The following is a 16,615-nucleotide window of genomic DNA, read 5'->3' as shown; positions in this document are numbered from 1 at the left end:
GGAATGGTTAGGCTAATTATGGACATTCTGTATAATGTATGATCATTCTGCCATTAAAATTATATAGAAAGACTTTTTAGAATAATGCGAGCTATTGCTTTAACAAGATAGGAAACCATTTACATTAAATGAGAGATGCAAGTTGCCAGACTGAATGCCTTATAATCTCAAACATTAAAAAAAAAAAAAAAAAGAAACAAGGGTGCCTAGCTGGCTCAGTCGGTAGAGTATACGACTCTCAATCTTGGGGTGGTAAGTTCGAGCCCCATACTGGACATAGAGCCTGCTTAAAAAAAAACATTAAACATAGAAATGGCAATAACAAATGGAAAAAGAACAGCAATATAATTGTAGAAGTCACAAAAGGAAAAAAAATATTAGTGATTAGATATGAAGTTATCCTATAAAAGTAAGTACGAATAAGGAAAAAAGTTTCCAGAGATTAAGAAATTAAAGCAGGAATGATCAATGAAGAAAAAGGGAGTTTCTATGGGAAGAGAAAATACACACAAAATAAGGCACGAGACCCCTTCCCCAAGCTTATTAGTGAAGACAAATTTATAAAAAGTCTTTTTAAAAGATTTAAATAACAACAGAGACAATGACAAATGGAATATCACAAAGTAAGCAATTGCTAAATGAAGCTTACAAGCAAACACCGCAATCAATAGGTGTCCCCCCATCCAACCCCAGAAGAGAACCAGGGCTGGGAAGGAGAGGCAGGCTTTAAGAAGATGGGACGAAGCAGAGACTAACTGGTAAAACTTAGGTAACTCAAAAGATGGGAGAAAGAGAAATGCATGTGAATAACAACGCATGAAGTATGGAGGCTGGACAGTGAATAAATATGATTTGCTAGAGCAGAAAGGCTGTTTGGAAGAGTTGTACAGGTCAGATAGGTACGCTGGGGAATAGGGTGTTCTTTACTTTTATGTGAAAACAATGCCAAATTTGGGCAGAATCTCCCCCACATACAGTAGGAAGGGGCTACTTTGGGGACTCTATCAGCAACGCCTACCTGTGTCGGTCACTCAGTTAAGTGTTCGTTTTTTTTTTAATATAGCACGTTACCAGCCACATGAGTATGCCTGATAACTTCCCCAAGTACAAAGATTCTGGGCTGAGGAGAACACTTAGACATTATCACCTACCAGTGTGACACTGGCCACGCTACAACTTCTCTAGCTCTCAGTTTCCCCATTCCCCAAAGGATAATAATACCTCCCTCAAATGAACCATTATGAACGATTAAACATGATTTAATGTTTAATCTGTCTGGTACAGTGTTGGCTATATAGCTAGTATTCGTTATATGTTAGAAACTTCCCCATAAAGAGAAAGAAAAATTCTACTTAACATTTTTCAGGGATAGAAATTTCTTTTTTTTTTATTATTTTTTTTAAGATTTATTTATTTTGACAGAGAGAGACAGCGAGAGAGGGAACACAAGCAGGGGGAGTGGGAGAATGAGAAGCAGGCTTCCCGCCAAGCAGGGAGCCCGATGCGGGGCTCGATCCCAGGACCCTGGGATCATGACCTGAGCCGAAGGCAGACACTTAACGACTGAGCCACGCAGGCGCCCCCAGGAATAGAAATTCCTTAACAATTGTAGGAAAGTATAAGGAACTCAATGAAAAAAAAAATGGCACCAAAGATTTTTTTATATATACATATTAGTGGGGCAACTCGAAAGTACTTACTAAATTAACTGCTAAAAAAAAAGACTAATGATAATACTCAAATTTCAAGTTGCATCTTGCTCCTTTGCTTAAAGATTTAATCTGATTTGTACCTTGATCTGGAAAGAATAATGAGCAGCCTGAGGCTGTAAACTCATGGCCAGATATAAAATATTTTAGGCTTTGCAGACCATAAGGTCTCTGTCACAACTGTCCACTCTGCTGTTGTAGCATAAAAGCAGTCATGGACAGTATGAATGAGTATAGCTATGTTCCAAGAAAAACCTTTATTTACAAAAATTAGCAGCAGTCTGGATCTGACCTGCTGACTCTAGTTATCAACCCCTGGTGCTAAATGTTTGCATCCCCCCAAAATTTGTATATTGAAACTTAATCCCCAAGGTGATGGTATTTAGAGATGGGGCCTTGGAAAGGTGAGTAGGTAATGAGAGCAAAGCCTTCATGAATGGGATTCGTGTCCTTTTGAAAAAGACCCTAGAGAGTTCCCTCGCCCCTTCTACCAAGTGAGAACACAGCAAGATGACAGTCTATAAACTAGGAGGTGGGCCCTCGTGAGACACCAAATCTGTAAGCATCTTGATCTTTGACTTTCCAGCCTCTGGGAACATGAGAAACAAATTTCTGTTATTTTTTTTTTTTTTAAGATTTTATTTATTTGAGAGAGAGAGAGCGAGAGAGAGAGCACAAGTGGGAGGAGAGGGAGAAGCAGGCTCCCCACTGAGCAGAGAGCCCGATGCGGGGCTCGATCCCAGGACCCTGAGATCATGACCGGAGCCAAAGGCAGACGCTTAACTGACTGAGCCACCCAGGCACCCAAATTTCTGTTGTTTATAAGCCCCCAATCTGTGGTATTCTGTTATAGTAGTCCAAATTGACTAAGACACATGGACTGGAAAAAGACAAAGTAAGAGAGTAGAGATCCACAGGATTTGCAAAAGCAGGTATTAAATAAGAGTACAGTGAAAGCAGTAAGTTTCCTTGTTGAATCCAGAAATGGCCCAAACAATAAGACACAGTTAGGCAGCCTGCATTGGATCAGCATTCACAAGCAACAGGAGACACACAATAAAAGAGGTCACAGAAGCAAACACCAGGTATAGAATGCTGCAGAGATGAAGGCCCTGTAGATTTAGGCAGAACAAGACCACCATATTGTTGCCCCCACCATATCCTTTGGACTTAATTTCTGCTCTGAGGCAAAGAATCACTCACACTAGTCCACAAGGTGAAATCATACCAAATTAGAAAGAGTGCAGGATTTGGAACCATACCACATGCATTCAAATCTACCACCCACTGGATAAATACTAATGGTCTTTATCCTTGCGAGGTCTGTGTTTCTTCATCCGTAAAATGGGATTCATATCTACCTTAACAGGGTTGTTTTTCTCATCAAATCCTCCAACACCCCTTGGTACAGATTCTGTGTGTATTAAATGGTAGCCTAACTGGCCTGTTGGACTCATTTTTGTCTTTCCATCTATCATCAACACTGCTTCCCTGGTTCTTTATAAAACAAAGTCCCGACCCTATCATCCTCCTGCTTACTTTTACTGGCTTCTCTCTGGGACCCAATCTACCATTCCAGCCACATTTTTCCATTCCTGCAATACTGCTCCCCTCCCCGGCCTTAACACATCTCACTATACCTAGATATGCCATATCCTGCCTCCGCTGTGACTTTATATATGCCACTTCTTCTTCCTAAAATGGTTTTTCTCCTTCTCACTATATGAGGATTACTTCAAAACCCTGCCTATTGCCCTCTCCTTTGTGAAGCTTTTCCCACTAACCCAGAGAGAATGACATTAGCTTCCTGTAGGCCCTCATAACATTCCGCACACTTATCTCATTGATAGTAGCATTTATTACCTGTGTTATAATGACTTGTCTCTGTCTCTGCCTCCCCAAACTAGGAGATTTCCTTGAAAACAGGATGACCTCTAGGTATGTATGTGTCTTAGTGTAAGACAGTGGCTTAAAAAATTTTTGTTGAATGAACTAATGAGAAAGATCTTTAATACTATTAGCACCAGTTCATACTAAAGTCTTTCAAAGAATCTGTTGTCTGAAGGGAGTCGTAGTAAAGCTTTTCTTTATAATTAAGGCAAAGGTAAACTTCAGTAGAGTCCAATCTTTTGAGGTTTTTATTATAATAGTTGTATAGAACCAAACACTGGACAAAACACAAGAGAAATGGCAAAACAGAAGTAAAGGGAAAATAAGTCCACTGCTATTCAGAAAAATAAAAACCAAACCGAAACTGGAAATAAGTTATCTTCAAGCTTAAAAATTTTGTGGCAAATACATGTGACGAGGAAGATGGTTTGACAGCAGTTCATGCCAATAACAAACAAGCCAGTTTTGTTGCTGATAAATTCAGTATGAGCAAGGCTAACACAATCTTTAGCGATGTGAAGAATTTAGCATCCAGATGGAGAGATAGTACACCCCATTACACTCTTCACTAGTCAGGCATTATTTAAAGCATAAGGGTCAGCTCTGAGCGGCATATTTAAATATGACCAGAAGGGTAAAGGAATTATCACATATAATCAAAAACTTTTAGGGATTTTTTTTTTTTTTTTTTTTTAATTCATGAGAGACAGAGTGAGAGAGAAAGGCAGAGGGAGAAGCAGGCTCCCAAGGAGCAGGGAGCCCGATGCGGGACTCGATCCCAGGACCCTGAGATCCTGACCTGAGCCGAAGGCAGACGCTTAACCATCTGAGCCACCCAGGCGCCCATTAGGGATTTTTTTTTAAAGGAATCTTTTTCCTTTGTTAAGCATTGCCTGTGTATCTAATACATTCTAAGTACCATATTAAGTGCTGAACACATAGAAACATAATCTCTGACCTCAGAGAGTTCATTGTAGTGCCAGATACACAAATGAGGAACTGAAATCCAGCGACGTTAGTGAAACACATGCTTATGTGGTGGCACAAAAGAAGGTAGCTGACTCCAATGTGGGTGAGAAAAACTTTCACGAAGCACTTATGTTTCAGCTGGGCCTTAAAAGATGAGTATAATGTGACAGGAAGATAGAGTCTTCCAGGCAGAATAATCACAGGTGACAAAAGGTCAAAAAGGATTAAAAAAGCATACTATATTACAAGGTCACTAAGTAATGTAGTTTGACCAGAACCTTTGGAAAGGGAGGAAGAACCAAAGAGATTAATTTAAGAAGTGTAACCTAAAAATTCAGATAGAAAGAATCATGGTCTTTAAATACTTGAATATTAAAACTACACAAGCAGACTTTGATTCACTAGAAAACTTAACTTTCAAACCATTAAAACTGTCCAAATAGACAGCAATGAGTAGAGTCACCAGAATGGGAGAAGTATCCCTATTCACGTGCAAGATCAATCTCCCCCTGGTGTTCCAGATCGCATCTTCTCTCAGCTCTTCATGACCTTAACTCATCAGTTTTCTCTACTCTCTCCAGCATCATCAATTTCTCCCTCTCTAATATGATAATAGACAAACATGACTTAATATCATCTATCTTAAGAAGAAAAAAACACCTGAGCTCTTGTCCCCCAGTTACCCAGCAGGTAACTGACCTGTTTCCCTGCCCCCCTTCACAGCAAAGCCCTCCAAAGAGTAGAATATACATTCAGTTTCTCCTTTCTCACTTTAACCCATGCTATTAGGGCCTTTTTGTGTGTGTGATCCACCACTCTCTCCAACTGCTCTTAATATTAAGTCACCAAGAAGGACCTGCAAGGGGGGTGCCTGGATGGCTCAGTTGGTTAAGCAACTGCCTTTGGCTCAGGTCATGATCCTGGAGTCCCGGGATCGAGTCCCGCATCGGGCTCCCTGCTCAGTGGGGAGTCTGCTTCTCCCTCTGACCCTCCTCCCTCTCCTGCTCTCTCTCTCATTCTCTCTCTCAAATAAATTAATAAAAAATCTTAAAAAAAAAAAAAAAGAAGGACCTGCAAGGTTCCCCAGGGTCAGTTTATAATATAGGCACAAAAGAGTTGAATGAGTATAATCTTATAAACAGAATCTTTACTTAGCCTGAGAACTAAGGATCTTTCCAATCAAAACAGCTAATACCAGCCTTATGGAAAGTATCAATCTGGGATAAACCAGCTCTGCTTTTGCATACAACTATCTTCATAGTAATACTATCCATTTCCTTTGGAAAACCAGAAAGGATAGTGAGATGTTGAAATTGGACAGTCTTGCATCATCTTTATTAGTATGAATAATCAGCAAACACTCCTTACATATCTTCATCACAATTGTCTAATACTTATTTTAATGTAGTCTTCTAAATTAGACTGAGGCACCGTTATTAAGTGTGAAAGATAACTGTTCTTCCTTCAGTGTTCCTCCTCTAAACATTCTTGTTCTCTTCAAGTCCATCCTTTTTAAGTATCTAGTTCAATGGCTTATACAGATGGGGTACTCTAAAATGTCTGGTAAATAAACTGTAAAACCTAACATATGGGACCTAGTACAAAGTAAATTCCATAAATGCTAACTCCCTCTCCAAAACTATCCCAACTTGAAGAATGCATAAATCTGATAAAACCTCCCTACCCTACATGAACAAGTTTATCTATTTCTCTCTCAGAAGTACCTGCATTTTAAAAGAACCATAATAATAAGGGACCTAAAGAGAATATGTACTGAATTTTAGATACAGGATATAAGAGTGATATCCTGAGGCAACAGAACTTTCCTTAATCACCAAACTGATTAATCATTAATCTGACCCTATATATCAAAAGAAAGTTAAACCACTTCTTCTACTAATTCTTATCATTAAAAAGCCATATATAGTAATTATGCACTGTAAAAAAGCTAGTAAAGTCTGGCAGGAAATGTATAATTATTGACAATGGTTTTCTCTGGAGAGACAAACAATAATTGTCTCAACCGTAATTTATCCCTTTTCCTATCAGGGACAGCTGTTATTACTTTTTCCAGTACTATAGTGAGCATTTTTAAAATTTTGTTGTGTATATACATGAATATATGTCATAAATGTCATACACACATTCATATATAGGGCAGACACCAACTGATGGAATTGCCACCTGGCAAGAAATGTATCTCTTTCAACCTTACTAGGTGTGGCCAAACTGCTCTCCAAAATGTTATACCAGCTTACACTCCTCCAGCAGCATGCAGTTCTCCATTATTATCAAATAATTGATCATAAATTATGCCAGTCTGGGGCGCCGGGGTGGCTCAGTTGGTTAAGCGACTGCCTTCGGCTCAGGTCATGATCCTGGAGTCCCGGAATTGAGTCCCGCATCCGGCTCCCTGCTCAGCAGGGAGTCTGCTTCTCCCTCTGACCCTCCCCCCTCTCATGCTCTATCTCATTCTCTCTCTCAAATAAATAAATAAAATCTTTAAAAAAAAATTATGCCAGTCTGATGGTCTTTCATCATTGGTTATAACTTTCATTTCCCTAATTACCAATGATAGTGAGCATCATTCCAGATATTTATTGGCCTTTCAGTTTTCCTCCTCTGTGAAATGTCTATTCAAATCCCCTCACCGTTTTTTGTTTTTTTTTTAAGATTTTATTTATTTATTTGAGACAGAGAGAATGAGAGACAGAGAGCATGAGAGGGAGGAGGATCAGAGGGAGAAGCAGACTCCCCGCCGAGCAGGGAGCCCGATGCGGGACTCGATCCAGGGACTCCAGGATCATGACCTGAGCCGAAGGCAGTCGCTTAACCAACTGAGCCACCCAGGCGCCCTCCATGATTTACTTTTACATAGATTTTTTAGATGTTTTTTTACCATACATTCTTTAGAAGTTTGTTTTTGCATTTTTAATTTCCAAACACGGACTGGGAGGGGAATTGGTTATATTTGTCATTAATTTCTAATTTTACTGTATTGGGGTCAGATAACATGGTTATATAGCAACCTTTGGTATTTGTTGTAACTTTCTTTGTGCCTAATTATGTGCATGTTCTATATTCGTTTAAAAAGAACATATATTCTCTAACTTGGGAAAGATATGGTTCTATATAAAGGCAGCAGATCAAGTTATGCATAGTATTTGTTTTAGTGGTTACCCTTAAATTTTTAATATGCATCTGAGAGCCTAAAGTTAATCAATATCTCTATCTTCCTGAACTATATATAGAACCTTACAACTCTTTAATACCGACCACTCTCCCTCCCAGCTTACATCTTATCCTTGTCCAATATTTCAGTTCCACCTTGGTTTTGGCCCCCACAAATTAATCATAATTATTTTTGTTTTATACGGTCAATGTTGGCTTAGTTTATGTACCTATTTCTTTGTTCACCATGACTTCTTGTATCCTACTTTCTCCCCTGTTACATTTCTTTCTTCCTGAAGTACATTCTTTAGTATAATAGTTCTTTCAGAAATAGCATGGTAAATTCTCTGTATTTTTATCTGAAAATATTTATTTTTCCCTCACTCTTGAATGATAACTTAGCTGAGTACAAAATTCAGATCTCTGTCAACACTTAGAAGACATTATTCCATTTTCTCCTGGCCTCTCTTGTTGATTGATTACAAGATGTCCGCTCTTGGTCTGTTGCTCCTTTGTCTTTCCTTTTTGGTTGCTTTTTAAAGTGCCTTTGGTGTTCTGTAGCTTCACTGCAACGTGTTTAGTTGTGGGGGTTATTTGTTTTGTTCATTTAATTATTTCTAGGGCCTCTTAAGTCTAAAACCTAAGGATTCATGTCTTTCTATTAATTCTGAAATATTCTCAAGTCAGCATCTCTTTCAATTCCATGTCTCCTCATTCTTTTTTTTTTTTAAGTCCTCTCCTTTCCTTCCTTTTTTTTTTTTTTAAAGATTTTATTTATTTATTTGACACAGAGAGAGACAGCGAGAGAGGGAACACAAGCAGGGGGAGTGGGAGAGGGAGAAGCAGGCTTCCCGCCGAGCAGGGAGCCCGATGCGGGGCTCGATCCCAGGACCCTGAGATCATGACCTGAGCCAAAGGCAGACGCTTAACGACTGAGTCACCCAGGCGCCCCTCCTCATTCCATTTTTCTCCTTCTGTAATTACTATTAGATGTTGGGTCTTCTTGATCTTTCATTTTTCTTCACCTCTTTCAGATTTTCCTTCATCGTTTACTGTTTTGTGTTCTCAGGATTTCCATATATCTAATTCCCAGCTTACTAATTTTCTCTTCATCTGTGTAAGCTATTGCTTATTTACGGAGCTTTTTTTTAACCTCACTGACTATATTTTTCATTATGTTTAGCTTTTTTTCAAATGTACCTATTTCATAACATCTTATTCATTTTCCAGGATGTCAATTAGTTCTTTAATGTCTTTAGTCACTTAAAATGTGCTAATTTAAATTATCGTTCAAGCTGCTACTCTACCATCCTGGTTTCCGGAGATATAATCCTCTTGCTTGTTATATCTGCTAACTCTCATTTATGTTAGAAAATGGTTTCCTCATGTGTCACATTTAATTATAAGCTCATCTTCAGCTGGGCTTCTTTCTTAGAGAATCTCTTCTGGCCCAAGTTGGGAGTACCCCTTGGAGTCTTATTTTTCCTTTCTCCAGGTGACCCAGGGGTATTACTAGTTGGAGCCAGCTTCTTTTTATTTTCTCAGCCTGGTGATACTTAAACCATATAACAGAAACTCAGATCCCAAATATAAGCGAGGCATAGGTCTTGTGCTTCAATTTCTCAGAGACGCTTTTTTCCCCACTTCCTCTCTGCATAGAACCCAGGCAAATCAAGACAAGATTTCTTATTACTGGCTTGTGTCAGTGGGAAGATTTTTCTCTATCCACCCCTTCACTTTGAATGCACATCAAGAATCCCAGTTTTGTGCAGAAGTTTTAGTTTTGGTTCCCTTTTCTACATGGTTACAACTCAGTCCACTAGTAATAGAAAACCAGAAATAACCCCTCACCCCACCCCTTCACCCAGCTCCAGGGCAACACAGCATGAGTTCAAGGCTTACTAAAGTTTTGGTTTTTAGTTTCATTTGTATTTCTAGAACCTGGAGATTTTCCTGTCTTTCCTGCAAGCTCAGGAATGCATTTTAAAAAATTGTTAGTTCAATATCATCCAGCTTTTCTGGATATTTGTAGCAGAGGAGTCTTCTTATCTCAGTTAGCCATCTTGCTAAAAGAGAATCTGGGCTCTCCAATCCATTTGCTACATTAACCCCACAGGAGTAATCACTCTAAAATGCAAAGATGAGGGGCGCCTGGGTGGCTCAGTTGGTTAAGCGACTGCCTTCGGCTCAGGTCATGATCCTGGAGTCCCGGGATCGAGTCCCGCATCAGGCTCCCTGCTCAGCAGGGAGCCTGCTTCTCCCTCCGACCCTCCCCCCTCTCATGTGCTCTCTCTCTCTGTCTCAAATAAATAAATAAAATCTTTAAAAAAAAATAAAAAATAAAATGCAAAGATGAACTCCTCTTTAAAACTCTTCAGTGGACTCTTACTCCTGAGCACAGCATTCAAAGTCCACTATTATCCAGTAACTGCTTATTTCTGAAATTCCTTCTCGTTCCACTCTCCCACATGTACTCTGCTCCAACCACTCCTACTTACAATCCCTAGAAGTCTCCTTGTTATTTCATACTCCTATGCTTCTAAATATACTGATTTCCCTCATCTTTATCCTGCCCTCATCCACCTACTGAATACTCAGGGTCAAGTATCTAACTTTTACTGAACCCATTCCTGACCCATCTAAGTTTGATTCTCTTCATTGTGAAATGGCTAACATTCATTGAGCTCTTCATATGCCATGCATTCTAATAACTCATTTAGTCTTAACAACAACCTTAATGGTTTTGCTATTACTATCCCCATTTTCTAAATGAGGAAACTAAGGTACAGAGAGGTCAAGCAATGTGCCCAAGAACACACAGCTATAAATGGCAGAGCTAGAATTCAAATACAGGCAATCTGTCTCCAGATTCTGCTCCGTTAACTGGCTCTATTTATATGTACCTTATTGCCTTCCACACTTGTATCTTGCATTATGGTTATAATTGCATTTATTACACATTTCAGTGGCATGTTTATATACCAATCTTCCCAACTACACCGACATGAGAAAGAATGCTTCTATTCTATTTGTAGTTACTAAATTAATGCATGACTGAAGGAAAACATCCCCATAGCCCCTGCTTTAGTCCAGCCCCTCTTCATCTCTTGCCTGAACTACTAAAATAGCCCCCTAACTGGACTCCCTTCTTCGTTTTTATTCACATCTTTCCTCCATACGCCAACCAATATTGTCTTTCTAAAGCACATTATGATGTCATTCCACTTACTTAAAAACCTTTAAGGGCAGGGGCGCCTGGGTGGCTCAGTCAGTTAAGCGTCTGACTCTTGATTTCAGCTCAGGTCATGATCTCAGGGTGGTGAGATGGAGCCCTGTGTTGGGCTCCTTGCTGGGCATGGAGCCTGCTTAAGATTCTCTCTCTCCCTCTCCCTCTGCCCCTCCCCTCCTTAAAAATATCTTTAAGGGCTCTGCATTATCTATAGAATAAAGTCCCAAATTCTTTTATCATGATATACCATGCCCTTTGTGATCTAACTTCCACAGTCCCTTCTCTTTTCCTTCCCCATTCCAGTCCCACATTCCATCAATATTTAACTCCTTGTCAGTCCCTGAATATGCCAAGAGTCTTCAGGCTTTTGTACATGCAGGTTCTTCTCCCTGGAATGGCCCTCCCCTCCTCCCTCATCTGATGAATTCCTACTCTTTTCAATATACAGCTCAAATTCCTCAGCTTTCCTCCACTCTTAGTTATCCCATTCCTATACTCTGTTGGCATTATGCATTCACCTCACTTACTACTTTGTAATGTTATTTGGTAAGGTGTTTGTCCAACTAGACTGTGGAATCTCAAAGAATGGGGACCACGTCTTATTCATCTTTTTTATTATATTATCTTACAGAGCATGTGCCCCCCAAAATGCTCATTGAATTAGTGGGATGATATTTGACAAACATATCCTATATCCTACACTCAAAAAAACTCAGAAATGAATTCAAGACTAAGCAACTCATCCAGATTAACTGGAAGTTAGGCAGGAGTGGAAATATGAATGAACAAAAACAAATACCTCCTAAATTCCTGCTGCTCAATCCTGAATTCTATAGAACAGAGATATTCCTTCAATGGCAATTAATATTTAGTTGGTGAGGTCATCTCATTCTGAGTTGTTTCCTGCATTAGTATAACATATAAGGACACTCTCAAATTCTGGAATATGTGTCACTAAGGATAAAAAGTTGAGTCATTATACATTTTAAAACAAATCCTGTACAGATGAGGGAAATTCTTGTCCTTTTCCACCACAATCACATGATTTCATTATTCATCAGTCCTAAATGTAATTTAGGCTCCACACATAGCAAACATTGTCTGCCAACTGAGTAATAAACCAGAACTACTTGTTTGTCACAGAAAGAGGACATTTTTTAAATGTATGTTAACCCTAAGTGAACAGGGACATTGGGTAGCATTAAAGCGAAGGGATAAATGAGGTACTATTAAATTTTTGAAATGCACTTTTAACACTAAAAATTTTTAAAAAGTTCTAACTGCCAGTTTAAAACATTCATTGGCCTTTGTCTAGCTTTTCTCTTCAATTATTACCCATGGTAGAAGAAAAAGAACTGTCCTAAAAGGTCTTGATTTCTTTTTTTTTTTTTTAAGATTTTATTTATTTATTTGAGAGAGAGTGAGAGAGCACGAGCAGTGGGGAGGGACAGAGGGAGAGGGAGAAGCAGACTCCCCATGAGCAGGGAGCCTGCCAAGGGACTCCGGGACCATGACCTGAGCCGGGATCATGACCTGAGCCAAAGGCAGACACTTAACCCACTGAGCCACCCACAGGCACCCCAAGGTCTTAGTTTCAAGTTCAAAGGCAGTATAATTTAGAATGATCACTCTTCATTTCAAATCAAAAGACTAAATGAATTCTTAAAATTCATTAATTATTACCAATGAGACTTAAGTATTGCTGTTGTATATACAGTTGACCACTGAACAATACAGGGGTAAGGGGCGCTGACCCCTGGCACAGTCAAAAATCCACAGTAACTTCTGACTTCCCAAAAACTTTACTTACAGCCCGCTGTTGCCCGGATGCCTTACTAATAATATAAACTGCTGATTAACATATATGTTGTATGTTATATGCATTATATATTGTATTCTTAAATAAAGCTAGAGAAAAGAAAATGTTAGGAAAATCCTAAGAAAGAGAAAATACATTTACAGCACTGTAATGTATTCATTGAAAAATATCCACGTATAGGTGGATCCACAGAGTTAAAACTCCTGTTGTTCAAGGGTCAACTGCAGTTGCAAAGGTACCTATCTGTGCCTGTGTGCTACATTTTTTTTTAATCAATGGACCAAGCCTGTCTCTAAATTTAAAATATAAGCTCCAAGAGGAAGAAATCTTGGATATTTCATTCACTAATGTCTCCCAAGGACCTAGCACAGTGCCTGGCTGGCAGAGCCTAGGCATTCATTACATACTTGTGAATATTGCTCAAAATGGTCCAAATGCTATGTCAGTATATGCAGTGAGCTACAGCTCCTTGAGGAATATAAAGCTGTAATAGCCTTCACACAATGTTGCACAAATCAACTGATACTATATCCAAAAGCAAACTGACAAGGCATATAATAAAACAAAACATTTTACATAGGAGTCCTTAAGGTTCTGAACTTTAAAGCTTGCCAAGAAGCTGGCAAAAAACAAAAATGTCAGCAACACAACCAAAATTTTCAACAAGCACAAACTCTTGCACTTATTTCATAGACAATTCAATTCCAAAAGAGCCATGGGGCTTCAACAACAACAAAACTGTAAGAATTTCACTTAAACACCAGTGCATTTACAACAAAACTTAATTTCCAGTAATATAAAGCAGGCCTGACCTTTCTTTTATCAATTGGCCTAAATATGCCAAAAGAATATTGCTAAGCAATATACTTCTGAATATACCTAAAATTGCTATTTCTATTGCTGTTTCCCACTCAAAAACACAATGTAAATATTTATAAAACTGGTCTTTATAGTTTTCCCTATTAAAAGCCATCATGAGCATTTAACTGGGAATTAGGCTATATTTTAGCCCTTATTTATGGGTTACTCTTTTGGTCTTTGTTTATCTGCTACTAACTCATGATGACCATTCGCTGGTCACTTTTTTAAAGATTTTATTTATTTATTTGACAGAGAGTGAGAGAGCACAAGCAGGGGGAGCGGCAGAGGGAAGGGAGAAGCAGGTTGGATCCCAGGACCCTGGGATCAGGATCTGAGCCGAAGGCAGGCGCTTAACTGACTGAGCAACCCAGGTGCCTGTGGTCACCTTCTACTCTCTTTTGGGCCTCAGTTCTCCCTTCTGTAGAATGAGGGACCTGTGTTAAAATAATGGTTCCTCGCTTTCTTTTTGCAACCCTTTGAGAATGTGGTGAACGCTACAGGTGACCTCTCCATAACAATGCACATACATGTGTACATAACAATTCTATGAATGGCTATTTATAATAGCAAAAGATTGGGAACCTAAATGTCCACCAATAGATGGTTAAGTAAATTGTTATAGCCATTCAATGAAATTCCTTGCAACTGTAAATAGAATAAAGAAAACTTCTATATAGTGATATGAAAAGATTTCCATCATGTATTGTTATATGAAAAAAGCAAGTTACAGAACAGTGTATACAATACACAACCTTTCATGTAAAAAGATAAAAAACTAAAATAAATATATTTGAATTTTTATGTATAAGCATAAAGAAACTAGAATAAATGAGAATGTTGATGTTAGTGGGAAATTGAGTAAAGGGGTAGGAGGAACCTTTCCAGTGTATACTTTCTTTTATTTTTGTTTGCATTATGTGAATATACTGCATATTAAAATTTTAAATTAAAAAACTGTATATACCTTCAAGAAGTCCAACCCACTGAAGCTAGAAGATAATTCCCAAACCCTGCTCAGCAATATTCTTCTATAATGATTTGACTTAATAAGCCTGTAATTATATACACTCAATGATCCAACAAGAACATTTAAGGAAAAATATTTTTCATCACAGTCCTCATAAACATATAAAGTAATTGGTGGATACTCAGTGATTCAACAGATCCTAATTTGGAATCTCATTTTATATAATTTTCCTTAATTACTGATACACTTTATGACAAATTTCTTCAAGGGAAAAAGTTTGCAGAAATTGTTGAGCCATACTCCCTCTCATGGATCAAATTTCAGACTATTTCACAGAGGAGTCCAGACTTTAGAAATAAGAATAGAAATTTCTACCCTATTTGACCATATAATCAATAGTACTAGTAGGGAGACCAGAGACATACTTTTTTTTTTTTTTTTTTTTTAACCATCTTCAAATCTCAGAATTTGAAGCAAATTAAAGAGCATATGAGAACATTACACAGCACCCACAAATTAGATGACATCTGGGGAGGCCTTCTTGCCTGATGTGAGCAAGAATCAGATGGAACTGGGTTTTCATTCAGGCAAGTTACTTAACCTCTCTGGGCCTCAGTTTCATCTGTAAAATGGAAATAAAAGTATCTATCTCATAAGGATGTTGTGAAGCTTAAAAGGAATAATGAGGAATATAGAAAGTAAGACGTAGAAATAAAAAAAAAAAGACGTAGAAATAAAAAGTAAGGTATCCTAGGACAGTGGCAGGTGTCCGCTCGAATCAAAACAGACTGCATTCTGGAACCTGTAGTTTCTAAAGACTGCACTTTCATACACAAGCAACGCCTTCTTTTCCCTACTGAAAATAACACATGGCAGAATTCCCAGCACAAAAGGTGCAAATATCTGGCCTTTCCTAATTATGCTTCTTGAAAATCTCCTCCTAGGTAAGCATTTCTTATCAAAGAGCTGTAGATGTTGTCTTGATTGGATGTGTCTCAAAAAGAGTCCTAAGTTATAACAGTTTTGTTTTGTGGTTTTTACAGGACACTTTCTATGTCAAGCTCAGCACCAAAGAGTGGCAGGCTATGGAAGGTAAAGAAAGGCAAGAAGTTGAAAGCAACAGCCCTACAACAGACTTTTAACTGCCAGGATGATAGTAGGAAACCTACACTGCCATGGAGACAGAAGCAGCCCCTGCCAAGCAATCTCCATATACGAAACTTTTAAACCCCATCCAGTTTTTTGTTTTGTTTTGTTTGTCTCCAGACTACTGGAGCTTATTAATTTTTGGAATTATTATAAATATAAATAACCCTGATTTATTGCTTCCTCACTATGTGCCAGGCTCTGTGCTAAGCATGCATTTTTCCAGACTTTGTGAAAACTGCACATGTGATTTCATTCTCTCAACCCACTCCACACTCAAGTCTGAAAAGCTCCCTTCACATCCTCAAGTGCAACTTACTCCTTAACTCCGGATACTCCACACCTCTCAGTGATCCATTCAGGCCCAGGAGCCACGTCTTTACAGGCAGTTCGACCCCAACCTCTTCACCCAGCACTAAACCAAGCACTTCTCTGATCCTCCAGGGCCCCCGCAAAGTTCGGAACCCTTCTTCCACACACCATTCCAACCTGGCCCTAACTTGTTCCAAGAATGCTGTTTCCCTCCAAACTTCTGACTTCCGTAAGGCGCGGGATCCCCTCACTGCCCCCCCAAATCCATCCTGTCCGTACTTCATTCCGAAGTTCAAAATTCACAAACAGATGCACCTGGACAGAGCCCAGTTCCAACCCCACGAAAAGTCTACACGGCCGCTCGAGTACGGCCTGGGACCCTCCACCCCCTAACCAGGCCAGGCCGGGCGCGCTCGGCCTCGCTCGGGACCCCAAAGGGAGGAGGGGAAGCTCCACCTGGCTCCGCGGCCGCGGCGCGCGGCTCCTGCTCCGGCCTGGGCCCCGCGGCGGCCGCGCCCCCGTCCCGGCGCGGGCGGCAGCGG

The 16,615-nt window shown here is 39.3% G+C and overlaps 1 protein-coding gene across 1 annotated transcript in view; it reads right to left on the bottom strand.

The window, feature by feature from the left end:
* The window catches only part of RNF169 (ring finger protein 169), an 82,862-nt gene that overhangs the window by 64,752 nt on the left and 1,495 nt on the right, over nucleotides 1-16,615 (bottom strand). Inside the window, exon 2 of the mRNA XM_034995142.1 lies at nucleotides 16,530-16,610. Within this exon, the coding sequence (XP_034851033.1) occupies nucleotides 16,530-16,610 (81 nt within the window). The remainder of the gene's footprint in view (nucleotides 1-16,529; nucleotides 16,611-16,615) is intronic.

Source organism: Mirounga leonina, unplaced genomic scaffold (genome assembly GCF_011800145.1).
Source record: "Mirounga leonina isolate KUSES-001 unplaced genomic scaffold, KU_Mleo_1.0 Mir_92, whole genome shotgun sequence".
Lineage (NCBI taxonomy): Eukaryota > Metazoa > Chordata > Mammalia > Carnivora > Phocidae > Mirounga > Mirounga leonina.
Note: the sequence above shows the minus strand (reverse complement) of the source record. Positions and strands in the feature narration are given on the sequence as shown.